This window comes from Xiphophorus hellerii, chromosome 19, assembly GCF_003331165.1.
Source record: "Xiphophorus hellerii strain 12219 chromosome 19, Xiphophorus_hellerii-4.1, whole genome shotgun sequence".
NCBI classification, from domain to species: Eukaryota; Metazoa; Chordata; class Actinopteri; order Cyprinodontiformes; family Poeciliidae; genus Xiphophorus; species Xiphophorus hellerii.
In genome coordinates this window covers 4,312,665-4,327,641 of record NC_045690.1, presented here as the reverse complement: position 1 = coordinate 4,327,641, position 14,977 = coordinate 4,312,665, and the positions used below count along the sequence as shown (strand labels likewise).

Below are 14,977 nucleotides of genomic sequence, written 5' to 3'. Positions count from 1 at the left end.
GGAGTGTAGGTGCCTTCCTTCCTGGGAACGCCTTGTGATCTGCACGAATGAGCTGCAGAACGTCGACCAGAATGTCTGGCATTCCCGCCTGGAACTTTTGCCCCTGTGACCCGGTCTTCAATAAGCAAGACGCAATAGATGGATAGATCTGACTGTCAGATAAGATGACTGAACATGTTTTAAGCCAAGGGTGTTTAAAGTGTGAGCCCAGGGGACATTTGCGGCCCTCAAAGGGATTTTGTGCAGCACTTGACCACAAATAAATAAATAAAAATTGCACAAAATTGGTTTCCAGCTTAAAGTTGGACTTTTAAACTTTGCTGAAGAAAATAATCTCGGTTAAACTCGGCTTAATAAAGCAAGATGTTTTACGAAGAACGAGCGACCAACATCCCGTTCTTCTCACTGAGGATACTAAAAATCCAGACAAAGACGGAATAAAACACTTAGCATTTAGGATGTTGTGTATAATTATGTTTTCTACTGAAATCAGACTTCTTTATTTTATTAGAATATTGTGTTTTGTCTATTGTTGTAGGAAAAATGTTTGCAAAATTAGAAATACAAATCTAGCATTTTTTAATTCAAATGGCAAGAAATATGAACATTTTGTGGCTTTCAATTGCTTTCATTAAGAACATTTTGGGCCATGTGGGGAAATGTTTGAACACTGCTTTTTAAGCAGTTCACTCAGGCTTTAAATTTAAATCTTAAATGTCCTACATAGGTCTAAAATGTATTAAGTTTTTATTTTCTGCAGCTGGCACATTTGCCAGTTGCTACCTAAACATTATGGAATCCAAACAAACAAATAAATTTCATAGACAAAATTATTACAACTGTAATAATACACTTGTTGTAAATTTATTAGCAGCAATATAACACTGTGGGACGTAAACCAGGAGTCAGTTATACCAAGGCGGTTGTCCATTCTGTACCAGAGTATACACTTGATTTTCTTACTGGTGCTGTAACTGAAAAACAAACAAAAATAACTACAGAACAAACCTTTGCTCGCTGCCTCAAACAGGTCTGTGTTGCATCATGAAGGGCAACTTCTTTATAACATGGTTGAGTGTTTTAAGATTCCACTGGAATTAAAGCTCTGCATTAAATAAGTCTACCTCTGTATTATACGAAGATGTGCAGTGTGAGGTTTCTGAAACAAGAGGGTCGTAAAAAGGCCACGTAAATCAAGTGCAAGGCCAGAACTGTGGAAGTAAAGACAGCAGTTGCCATGCCTACAACATGCATGTGAAAAACAGAGTCTTGCATTTACATAAGCTACAAGGCTGCACGGCTTGCACCTTCCCATTTCCTGATTTACCAGGCCGGAGAGCAGTCTATAGTAACCTGAGGTTACAAAGCTGCTCTGCGAACTGCAGTACCAACCCACACATTGTCTCTGTAGCTAAAGATATTATTTAACTGAAGCACTTTAAATCACAGCTTAGTCGTTAAGATAAAAACTGCATTCCCCTCGCCGCGCGCCCCACCATCCTCTCTCTTCTTACTCTCTAGACAGCTACGTCACTCCTGGTTTTGCTCTGCAGTGCCCTTTAGTGCCTCGGCCACTGAAGCACAAATACCACTCACTCAGCACCCGAGCTGCAGTGAAAAAGCCATTATCTACATTAGGGAGCACAAAAATGTCACCGACACCAGTGGAAAAGGCATTACCTTACACAGCTTGCTCCCCTCAGGCCTGGAAGGTTGGAGTTCACAGTGAAGTGCAAACTGCACAGCAATGGGACAGAAAGAGTGCAAACAGTACAGAACACACTTTGTCCTACAGCGCTGCGCTCCTGCAGATAAAAAACCATTTACTGGAAATTAATTTGAGTTGCGCTGCAAACCTCAGACGCACCTTTTACTGTTATTTAGCACATAAATAAAACAGCCAATTTCACTGCCTCCACTTTTATCTCTACAGCGTATGACACCTATACGCTGCAGTGGTCGAAACACAGACATTAATTTAAATTTCAATTATAACCAGGCTGGCTTTTGTGAGAATAGCTCCTGCTTGCCTCAACAAAACCATGACAACCAACTCTCAACGAACTGCGGCATTATTACAACACTTTGACGTGAGACTCTAGTCTTATGTTGCAATTTGTGGTAATCAAGCATGAGGCCTCAAACACGTCCTTAATTACTGGTCACTGTAAACACTAGCCTTCTGTAAAGCTCCACATTATTTCACTAACTTTACTGTAGATTAGGAGTCCATTCTGTTAGTTCTCTCAGAATGATGGAGGCAATCTGTCATTTGGATTGTTTTATAATATTATTCTGAAAGCACTTCTATGAATTAGGAAAGATTTAAAAATAAACATCTTTATTAGGAGAATTGCTGTGGTTTCACATGAAAGCTACCATAAAGCAAACATTTATTTGTTTTGTGCAAAGGAGATTATCTGGAATCAACAACAGAGCCAGATGGTAAGATGCTTTGTGAATTATTGGTTTAAAAAATAAAAAATGCTGATCTTGTGCATTTAATAGACTGGTGTATTTTTAAAAGGACAGAAAATAAATAGTTGATTGGCTCTCCACAAAGCTTCATGCTTTCAAGATTAACTGCATCATATGCAACAGTGAGCCAGTTTAGTAACATGCAAGAAGTCAAACTATTCTGTGTTTAATTGTTTTTACAGCAGAAAATGAACTATAGTAACATTAAAAAGTACCGTGAACATTAAATTCACAAACAGGTTTTCCTCAATGACTGAAGTGGAGAACATTATGCATTTAATTTGGCGAAGCACAATTAACTTCCAGGCTCATTCAGACAGACAATGCACATCACATCCTGTCAGCTTCGTCACATTTTCAGCCTCAAAAGAAACTGAAGTAAAACCAGATGCTTGAAGACAGAAAACAAGAAATAGTTTCAGTTTATCTTGTATTTAGTAGATAATTCAATACTTCCTGCTCTTTGCTCTGAAGTATTTTGTTGACTTTGACTAGTCTTTGCATTGCTGATAGAAAAATTTATCCCTCACAAAAATAATCAAATAAACAAAACTCAGGCAAAATTTTCAAAAACACCTACTTCTGTCACAGCTCTCCCTACGTTTGAGATTACATCTTCCTTGTTTCAGCTTAGTGGATCAATGCATCATCAAGGGCAATGGGCCTGATGTGATCTGATGCTAGAAATAGGACAAAGGCCTCACTTTTCCTTTGAGAGCAAATCACTGCAATCCTGGCCTCCTGCCAGGGAGTAAATTGCTGGGTAATATCATCCCACTGTGGCTAGACAGATCCACTGAGGTTACAGAGTACTGCTGTCAGGTCACGCTGTCAGAACCTCTCACCAGAACCAATTTGTTAACTACTGTACTGTCACATCAGGATGCATATAGCTATGAAAAAAGACAGGGGTATATGCTTGGATTTTAGTCAGAGATGCACGACATCAACATCGGTATATTATATTTTTTATATATTTCTTTAAACAAGATGAGTTGGACATATTGGACATCGATATTGGCCCAAACTTTCTTACCAGTGGCATTCCTAATTGTAATAGATCATGAGATAGACACCAGATACAACAATACACATTGGAATGAAAGTTCAGAGAATTTATGGTCTATATTTATTATGTGATCTCATCTTAATTTACAAAGAACATCCCAAAGACTCACTGGAGCAGCGTCCTCTGGAAAGAAAACAAACAAGTTGGAGGACTTGGTCAATAACGTACTAAAGAAAGTCATGTTTGCAAAGTCTAACTTCCAGTTCAGCTCAAAATTAAATCAAATTCCTGGCCTATTTAGATTTTGAAGTACTTTCAACCAAGAAAGAAATACAAAACAAAAAAAATTGTATAATTTCATCTTCAAAAATGTGATGTCAAATATTATCCATACCTTTCTCTATAATCAATTAAAAAATCTTTATTGATATCACAGTAATCTGGCCTTTCTCGTCAGCTTTTTGCATGTTTCCACTGGCATTTTCACAATTTGTCCTTGGTGATACGCTATAATTCTTTAAGGCTGGAAGGCCTCTTTGCCATCACCCTCATTTTAAGCCCCTCCACAGATTCTCCATGACATTCAAACCTAGTCTCTTGTTAGGTCACTCCAAAATGCTAATATTACCTTGCATCTGAAGAAAAAAAGGGCAGTAAAATTTAGGATTACATTAAACCTCAACCTTTTATGGGTTTGAATAATCTCAGGGCACTATCTGTTTTTGCCAGTCTCAAACTGCAGCTGAGGAACGACAGCTGAACCTTTAGCTAAGCTTGTAGCTAAAGGTCACTTTTAAGCTTGTACGCAAAAGTGTGTGCATCTCACACCTTTGACGTCCTGAAGAGGCAGACAGGATGGAGCTAGCTCATTAGCTCTGCAGCATCTTTGACCACGACCATAGACCTAACCTCACTAGCCCTAAAAATCCTCAAACACAGACTCACTCCTCAGTGGGGAGAACTATTCAAAGCCACTGTCAGGCTCCAGAAACATCAGTTGGATCACTAAGGACTGACTCTCCTGCCCTCTGTGCTTTCTTGCAAAAGTTGCTGCTCTCTCTCCCCCATCAGGTCAGGTATCTCCCATGGCTGAAGCAGATAACAGCAGCCATTATCAGATTCCTAGCATTTAAGTAGGAGCTTGATATTGATCGCTGCAGCGCCTGGTTACAACTGCCCTCCTGGCGTGGTATCTGGGGACAAGGTCTTCTAACCCACACACCCACACACCCACACACACACACACCTCAACAGCAACACATTACCATCATTAAACCCAGCATCATATTCTGATTATAAAATTGAACTCATTACAAAAACATCTAACAACTATTGACACAAATTTAACTCCAATAACCAGAATTTTTTATGCTTTGTCATGTTATAACCAAACCCTTTAATGTATTTTATTAAAGGGGAGGTATTATGTATTATTTTTAGCTTTACATCATGTTAAAATGTTATTCTCTCATCGAAAACATACCTGGAGTGTTGCCTTGATTCTTTTATGCATGTTTGAGAAATCCTTGAATCTCCCATGGCAACCATTTGGGGGTGTCTAAACGCTTACTCTCACAAAGCACCGCCCATTTCCACAAAGCTTCTCCAGCAGAGTTTCCCCACTCAGCTCCTCCAGACTAGCGGCAGCAGCAATTAGCAAACACCTGGTGGAACTGTGCGTCTACATTTGCTCATCATACAAAGTACTTCTAAGTTCAACGCTCCAAGGAAGTCATGTTTGATATATTCAGCATTGTTGTAACACCTGGAGGTAACGTGATAGTGCCATTTTATAGCACAAAAATACATTCTAACACACAATTGTGCTTTTTCCTAAACCATACCATTATAAGCTTTGGATGGGTGTTTATGTTCACTTTCCTGCTGCTTGGTGACATTTTTCCAGCCTCCAATCGGTTTTCCCTCCAAGATTGCATTTAACCTGATCCATTTTCTCACCAGCTCTGAAAAGCTTCCCTCTCCCTGCTGAATAAAAGCATCCAAACTATATTTTCAGATAATAAACTGAACGGAGATTTTCAAAGTGTGGGGTATTGTTTTATCACATAACCTGCTTTAACTTCGCCACAACTTCCTTCCTGACCCGTTTGTTGTGTTCCTTTGTCTTCAAGATGCTGTTTATTCTCAGATTTCTCTAATTCTTCTGAGTTTCCTACTTTTAAGTGCACTGGAGTAGCCTTCAGGGTTTCACCAACTCAAAATTAACCAAACATTTTCATTAAGAGAAGTATGTGGTCCATAATAATCAAAAACAGACAGACAAGTTTGTAGCGAATGTATCTCTGTTGCCAGCCTCATATACGTTAACAACAGAAGTGAACCACTGTTGAAGACAAATGTCGTCCAGCAAACTGACAATAAATTTGCACTTACAAACATAGTTAGCTAGCAAAGATGTATTAACAGCTAGTTACCGGTAGCCTCAACTGCATCAAGTCACAAAACACGATGAGGAGCTCTCCATGCGACTCAAACTTTTGCCTAACAGAAAAATCCTCTGAGAAAAAAACGATACTAAATAGTCCTGCCACAAGAAAATTAAAACCATAGATTAATGTATTGAAGGCTAACTAACATTTGAATAAATTTGGTACATTTTGAGGCCTTAATTTTAGGTACATGAATTTAAAGCTCTATAACAATGTGCAGACACCCTGGTTACGCCTTATTTTGTTTTGGTTTATCGAATCAAATCGCCAAAACTTACATACAAAATATACGGTTGGTGATTCATAAACAACTTCAGGAAATTTATGAAAAAAACAACTACAAAATAAATGCAAAAGAACCATAGAAATTTAACTGTGCTTTGAGCAAACTCCTGTTTGCGTAGCTTCTTAGTTTTGCATACTGCACTTCTTTCTAATGCTGCACTGGAAAATACATTTGTTTACTAGATACTGCTGCTTTCTATTTACAGAAAGATTAGTTTTATTTTACCATCACATTTTAACATCTTTGCCCATTCTGGTCCCTTTTCAAAGAAACCCTGTTTTAAATCCACTCTCAGCTCTCCCTCGGCCTGAGCACATTGTTCTGAGCTGAAAGAAGAAACTGCATGCTCTCACAACACTTGTCCCTAAAGAACCAGGCCAGATAAAAGGAGACGCTACATGAGAAGGAACATTTCCTGGTCCTCTGCCACATGATGGGAAAGTAACAGAGAGGAGGAAACAGGATCATGTTTCAGGCCTGGACAAAGAAACGCAGAGCGGGAGGGGAGGAAGGCTGACGCAGTGATTTTGAGGGAGTGTTTTTGGATGTACCAGCCTGTGGGCATTTTTGTTGATATATAAGCAGATCAGATGACGACAGGCACTATTTGCATTGCTAATGCTTTTTTTTTGTTTTGACAAATTACTGTATAGAGTGGCCAGACATTAAACCCCTGGCCAGCCAATAAACTCAACAAGCTGTCATTGCAAATCCTACTAAAATTAACCAGCTGAGGAATGCTTCACAGAGCACAACTCTCTCTCTCTCTCTCTCTCTCTCTCTTTTTGACCTCAACCCAAAAAATAACTCAAAATTTACATTAACAGATGAATTCTGATTTAATTTCATCTTCAGATGTTAAGCGAATAACTCGCTTATTTATTGGATATTTAACACTAATATGAACATTTTACATTTGTTTTCTTATCTCCAAAAACACTTTGTTTTTACCCTCACTGTAACCAAATAAATTTAAGTATTTTTTTTTAATAATATTTCTTAAAACATTAAGTTAGACTCAAGATTTTGGCATCTTCTCGGCATTACAATCTGCTATTGTATTTTTCTGCTTATGTCCATCGTATAAGAGACAAAACAAGGACTCATTTCCCTATAAATAAATAATTCATAACTAATCATTGTACATATACGGACATGCAAATGTGGATTGGAAAAAGCAAAAACAAAAAAACATCTTAAAATGACCACTACTGGCCAACAGAAGCAGTGCTGTCATCTGATACGTCTTTAAGCCAAAGAGTCAGAGGGAAAGGGAAATTCAACACGATTTGATTGTGATAACCAGTAAAATTGGTTGCATTCTGCACGTTAAAGTCTCTTAAAGAGTCACATCTATGTGCCGTTTTTCTGTCTTTGTTCGTGTCTCTGTTCCACAGATGTCACTTACCTTGACAGCAGCTGTGACTCCGTCCTCAGTTGTGCTCTGCCCATTCTGTCAAATAAAGCAGACGTGAGAAGAATCAATGTGTGTGTCAGTGCATGAATCACACGAGCGTGCAAAAAGATGAGAGAGAGGGCAAGGAAGAGATACTAGGGAATATTTACAAGACTGTGTGGGTGGCAACAGTCCACTTTCCACCTCTGCAGGCAAACCTAATAATCTGAGGCTCACGCACAAGCGCGCCCCTTTGTCCATCCCCAGCAGGCAGGACTTTTTGAAAGGTGTAATGACTGTTATTTGCAAAAATGATGTAGTACTTACGGCTTCGATTGATTTTTAGAATAAAATCACATTTGAAATGGGATAAATAGATTGCATTTTACTCTGGAACAACAAGATGAAGCTTGGAAAAAGTTTTTTTTAATGTAGACTTTAAATTCAAAACCCGAAGCAGCAACTGTGGCTCTAGATAGATTTAGGGACAATCCAAAGTGCCAGGTTTTTAAAGTACAAGGTGTGCAAGATGCATACTAGTTTAAGGAGATTGTCATAACAAAATGCGACACTATGATCATTTAAGCTAATCTTCTTCTCAGCAAAATTAGAAAGTATATCTTCAGTTGTGTAATTCTACCCTGAAAACACATCATGAAACGGATGACCTTCATATTGATTAGCAATTTTTGACATGAACTTAATATCTGAACATCTCTTCATAGAACTTGAAACCATTTTTAAATAAGAAATTTCCTACCCCACACATCAAGGCTTCCCAGTTTTGCTGCATGAACCTTTTGTTACAAATTGGAAGCCATCAAGTTAGACTGAAATTATTTTCACAAGCTGACAGTCGCGCTGTCACTCATCATCAATGTAAAAAAAATATATACAAAATGATAGACACTTAAATATACATGAGTCCTTGTTATTACAGAGGATCAGACCAGAGTCCACAGGAATGTGGCTAAATGTCAGGACAAGTGGAGTGACCTCCCAGCCCCCTTTCCGCCGTGGCTTTGTTTCCCACTGGAGCGTCCGTCGAGCTGGCTTCCTCTTCCTTCACATGGCACAGAATGAGACAGGCAGTCGGAGCAATGACGAGCAGAAGTTCTCAACATAAAATAAGAAATTCAAACCGTTTGTCAAGTGTGTGCAGTGGCATACCTCCGTTGGAATGAGGGTCAAAATCAAATTTAATCAAATTCCAGACACTTTACTTAACTTTCAATTTCCAATTTAACTGCATTTTTTAGAAGGATGCAAACAGCATTGGAGTTATCAGTCCAGTGGTGGAGATCCTGAAGTGTTTGTATATTTAGCCAGCATCATCATCTTCACTTTACTGCTCAACACATTTCATCCTCATTAGCTCTGCATGGTTGATCTAAATGGCCCAGTTAGTGATGCTTCCCTCCCCAATGGACTTTGTCAACAAGTGCAAATGCAAGCGCACACACAAACAAGCAGCCACCAAAATACACTCAAAGTCAAATGCATTAACAAACAACTGGGATTTATGCTTCAGTGCTGCTGTCAGATGAGACGGAGAGAACTCCTCGTCCGACTCCCAAATGATCCGGGAGTAAATTTCAGGTCAGTGATGGCTTTCGTGTAATAGACGGATAAATCCATGTTTGATGATCAGAGAGGTGCTGCATTGTAACTAGGCAACCAGGAAATACAATAACCCTTGTTTTACTCCCTCCTCTAACTGCAACTCTAGCTGACTAAATTTCTCATAATCTCATCTGGCAGTCACTGTATCGACAGCTGCTGGTCGGTGCCAAAAAAAGACAAATAGCCACTTTGATTGTCTTTTCTCAGACCAACTGAGTGCTTTCTCACAAACAGAGAGAGCAACAGAGGTCGAACTACTCCATCTCTGCACCGCCTCAAAGAAACATGAATGCACAGGGGGGAGAAATCCTTCTTTAAGACGTTCGTCAGTGAGTGAGCTGCGTTATCGAACGCCTTGCCAGCCCTCCTCCTCCATTATCGCCGCTCTGTGTAGGTGTTCCTCACCTGGTTCACACCCAGATTAGCTGAAGCAAAGAGTGAACACACTAATCAAGCGAAAACTCACACTCCAGTGCTTTATGGTTACCTACTGACCACGCCTAATCAGCAAACATACTACACATTCCAACCACTAACTTTACTTTCTCCTATTTTTGTCTTTGCAGACTTGTTGGGCTTTGCACCTTAAGGACTTGTGCAGTCCTGCTTTACAAATTCACTTTTACTTTGAGAGTTTAGCAGAACATTTCAATTCAGAAAATGTTCTCCATTCAAAATGTAAATAATTTTGAAGATAATATTGTTTATTTTAATTTGCAGATTTAAAAAATCTTTTAGTTTTTGCCCTAAAATTTTAATTAAAAGTGAAAGGTAGCTCTCTTTTTTGCTAGAGCTAAAGTGAACTTCAAAAATAAGCCGATAAGGTCATCTAAATGCAGGCGGTCCATTGCTATAAAATGACCACAAACTGAAGACTCACTCACAGGTCTGCACAATGTCCTAGCTGACAAAAGCACAAATGAAAGGGAAGCAGATGAACTGCTCAAGGCTGGTTTGAGCAGAGGAAACAGAAAATTAATGCCAGTCATTGCACAACAGTGTATCTACAGCTGGTGAAGCTATAAACTGTTGACTGTTCTACAGCATCAGCAAATTTGTGTCCCCACTAAAAAAAAAAAACCTTAATCTAGAAATGCAAACTGATGCTCCTTTACCAGCATGAAACACTCTGTGGATGCAGTTCAGAGCAAATCCCACAACAACATGCGAATAGATAGACTGGAAAAGTGGGTGGAACTGTGTGGTACTCCAATTGTTCAGATCTTACCACATAGATGATGAATCTGCTCTGTCATTTAGCAGCACTAAATGGAGAAATGGAGTTCCTCAAGGCTCCATTCTTGGAACTCTTTTAACGCCTACATGATCCATTTACCTCAGAATACGAAGGAGTACTACAACATTTCTTACCATATGTATGCTGATATGATTGAGAAAACAGAGTATCTTCAGTCAGAGGCTTCTTCGGATCCGCTGTAATACAGACCGCTACAGGAGGTGTTTCCTGCCAACAGCCATCACCATCTTCAATAACTCTTTGAAAAATCTGAATTAATGAGCTGGAACAACATTTAATGTCCCTTTGGGATTAATAAAGTGTGTTTGAATTGAATTAAATTGAATTGATGACACACGACTCCAAATGTCTCCATCACCACATGACTCCAACTCCTTTAAGTCAGTAAGTAAGTGTGCTATAATATCAATTTAATGTCGAAAATACAAAAATCATTGTCTTAAACTCAAGAAATGCAGAAATTGAGAATGCAGGATACCTAGGTGTTGTTAGGTAGGTAGAAAATAAGTTTCAACCCAGAAACTAGACTTTGCAGACAACAAGCAAAGAACGAGTGGTTCAGTCGGCTCTGTTATTGCGATGCACAGCGTGATTATTCATGATGCTCCTCAGGCTCTCTTCGTGAACAGGCTGATTGCTTCGTCATCCATGTGAACCTTTTGCATTAAGGTTTTGATGGGCAGGTAGGAGTGTGAAGGTGACCAGTGGCCCTCTGACTCTTTGGATTTGCCTGTCAGTGAGGTGACGCAGCAGTGTGTCTGCTGCAGCTAATGAATCAGTCTGGACTCGGTGCTGAACAATCTTCTCAATCAGGAGATCAGAATGACTCATGAATGGAGCTCGACTCAGAACGAACTCATAAATTACCCAAAACAAGCTGATGAGTTCAAAATATGCTAATAATATACAGATGGTTGTACATTTTTGAAGAAATGATTGAATGATCAATAAGAATTTGATGCAGCAAGACAGAGCATTCAGTTATTTAGAAACTGTGCCATCCGGAGATCGTACCGTCTATTTAGAGTTGTGCAGCATGTGAGTTTTGCGAGTAGCATGTGGCAGCAGAGCAGATGGTAGTGGAGAGCCTGTGAAGAATGCTAAGTTTAATGCTGTGAAAATACCATGACTTTCCCTGGGTCCAATAATTACGACTCACAGATCCATATTTGTGCGGTTCTTGTTGAAATAACTGCATGTTTACATTAGACGCGTGCATGAATAAGATGCTGTTTCTCCAACATAAAGCGTTTGCTTTGCGATTTTCAGCTTCTGTAATTAATTTGATGAGACAAATCAGTGCCTGGCAGCATGGAGTGCTTGCCATTTATCTCTGTCTCCAGCCTACCAGCCAGCTGCACGTTCTGGTTCCTGATGGCAGCAAGAGACAGCCCAGGGCTCAGATTGATAGAGAAGACTTAGGAGAAGTGAGACTGCAGGCCATGCCAGGGAACATGTTGGGGAGAGTGAAAAGGAGGGCTGGGCCACGAGAGCCCAACTACTCATATGGACAGATGGAACATGCAGGGATGCACTTTTGGATTAATTGGCAAGAAGATGACGGAGGACAAAACCAACCATGTGCACTAAAGCACAATTATCTGCAGGAACCCTGGACACATGCACAGAAAGTTGTTCAGGATTTGACAGCAGATGAGGAGCCTTTTTTTTTCCTGATTATGAACAGTGTGAGTGGTTTTGCTTGGAAGCCAAACAGGTTTCACAAATGGAAATTAGCTAAATTACCTTTTGTGCTTTATTCTGGGGCAAAGCGAGCAAGAGAAATCACACACAAATAGATTTGCCCACAGCCCAATTATTGATCGTTCAGCTACATCTGCTCTGAATTAACATATTCCCACAAATTACCTCTGATAACAGAGAGCAACAGTTAGGCTGTCCCTGTTTGAATTGAGCTGAAAGGCCCTCTAACAGCCCTTTAGCAGCCATAATCTTTCCTAATGTTAAGTGAAATCCTTAGAAATAATGAATTGAGCTGATTCAACCTCCTATACTCTGCCACCTGAAAGCAATAGCCATACCTGGACTGATGTAAAATTATTGCCATATGATTGCAAATATAAGATTTTGCAATATTTACACATAAATGTGAAATAAAAACGTACAATGTGAGCTAAAATGATGACTGGCTGCAACAGGTGGGCGAAGGACCTAATGCTTTAAAAAGCCTGACAGAAGATTCTATCTGTCTGAAAGGGAAAGTCTTTCTAAACTTCTATACGTCTCTTGCAGAGTGCAAACCCCTCAGCTGCAATGTTGCAATTAAAAGAATGGCAAATTTTATTAAAAGTTTGGCTTTCATCCCATGTTCAGTTGTGCTTCAGCTAAATATCAGACTGTTTCTGATGTTTTTCTCCTAAAAATCACATGAATATGTATATATAATATTTATTTTTTGAATTCCAGTTAATGAAAGCATTTTGTGCCAGTATTTGCCTAAACTATGCACCATATGGGTTCTATAGTTACGATCACCCAAAAGCAGAAAAACAACAACTCTACAGACTTCAGCATTTTACTGATCACAAGACATATTGTCATTGTGATTTTCTCCATCTTATTCTCCAGATTTTGTAATCTGTCAGCAAATAAAAAATCTAAATGATCAATAAGTTGGAAAACTCAAGTTGTGTTAAAGCAAATCCCAGCCTAAATGCTAAATTTATGTAAAAATCCCACATTTTGAGAAATGTTCAAAATCAGTTTGACGACATTTAAGTCACAATTCACTCTGAGAAAATAAACTGCAGCTTCAGTAACAGCTACATCAATCAGGCATAAACCAAGAAATAGGTTTCCTTTAAGATTTAGGAGGCCAAAAACAAGCATTCCTCTGAGATTATGGTATTATATGGGCTTAATTTACAGTAATTCTATTGATTAAAATGTAGAAACTAAACTAAACTGACATCGATACAAAAGACTGCAGCTTCACATGGAAACCATGGGTGATTGCCAATTGGCAGAACAACACATAATTAGGGCAGGAAGTCATAATAATATGCCTGATCTGTACATAAATGTTAACAAGAACAGGAATTTTTTTTGTGTGAATTCACACCGAAAGTTCTGGAAACCGACCAGGAACCTACATGAGCTTAGAAATGTTTTTTCTGAGGTGGAGAATCTCTGCAGTCTCATTCCAATGAGCCGAGCTGCAGGTTTAAATTTGGTCCTGAGGTGAATAATATGACCGAGAAACGCGACCTTTTATAAAAAACAGGGCAGAATATTTGTGAAACTTTTATGTCAGCTTCACTCAGCTTAACATCATCCGGTTTATTTCAACTTTCATTCACAGCTGAGCAGCAAAAGGGCGCAACTTCACTCAACACTGAGACCACTTTTTAGACTGAATGAAATGAGTTCACGTTCTTTAAACGGAACCACGCGATTTGGACTAAAACTAGCCACACAAGTGCAAAGCAAACCATTAATTTCACATTTCCTTACCTCTGTATCCAGCTGCACCAGCTCCACTGTGGGCCATGGCTCCGCGATTTGTGCAAGAGGCATTTTGGCAGGAATTTGATTCTTTACTCTTAGTTTCCCCTGAGCTGCTGGAGTGTGACTGTGCTCTCGTCAGAGTTGTCCGTGTCGCTCTTGTCAAGTGCAAGTTCCAGAATGTCCTGGTTCAGGTCCCAAGTCCCAGCAGAGCGCAGATTTAACAGCACTTTGTTCTCCGCTCAGAGCAGGAGAGGAGAGGACGCGCTGCAGCAAGTAGCTTTCCTAAACACTACCCCCCAGATCTGATCTAATTTTGGAGCCTGTTGGTCTGCTTAGTTGCTTTTTTTGGGTGCGCAAACAGTTTTTCCTTCCAGGCGAGCGCGTCGGGGGAGCTGAGGCTTTGCAGGAGAGGAGCGCAGCAGCAAGCAGGGGGCTAATCCAGGATCCTTTAATTACCAGCGCGGCGCACTGAGCCTAATGTCACACCGAGGAATCACAGTCAGCCTCTCTCTCTCTGTCTCTGGCGTCTCCGCAGTCGACGTCGTCTCGGATCTTTGCGTCCTCCTTGGTGCGCGCGTGTGTGCTTTCTCCCGGTCAGGAAAGGAAGGAAGGCTTCCCGGCAGGACGCGGAGCGCTCGCAGACCTCCGTGTGTATGGCTCCGTAATACGAGCACTCTCCCAACTCGAGCTGTCATTGGCAGATCCATCCCCCCATTTCTTGCTCCCGTTTTGCACCGGCCCGTCAGCGCCACCCTCTGGTGGAGAGGAGAACTGTAAATACGTAATGCAGGGTGGAGAATGCAGTTAATGAACGGCCTGCTGCCGCTTAGGCTCCATGCTACTGAGTCGATCAAGTCCCTTTATTTACAGAAGCATGTCAATAAATAGGACAGTTTGTTTTATCCCTCAGTAATTCCACTCAGTTCAAGTGAAACTCGTAAATTCAAAGCTTTTATTTTGATGACTGTGTCATCAAAATAAATGACACAGTCATTTTATTTTGAAAGCC

The 14,977-nt window shown here is 40.0% G+C and overlaps 1 protein-coding gene across 1 annotated transcript in view; it reads right to left on the bottom strand.

Annotated features, from left to right (window-relative positions):
* Positions 1–14,630, bottom strand: part of rps6ka1 (ribosomal protein S6 kinase a, polypeptide 1) — a 50,427-nt gene extending 35,797 nt beyond the window's left edge. Inside the window, exons 1-2 of the mRNA XM_032547458.1 lie at positions 13,975–14,630; positions 7,632–7,676 (exon numbers count right to left, since the gene is read on the bottom strand). Coding sequence (XP_032403349.1) covers positions 7,632–7,676; positions 13,975–14,037 — 108 coding nt within the window. The 5' untranslated portion in view covers positions 14,038–14,630. The remainder of the gene's footprint in view (positions 1–7,631; positions 7,677–13,974) is intronic.
* Between the last annotated feature and the right edge of the window lie 347 nt (positions 14,631–14,977).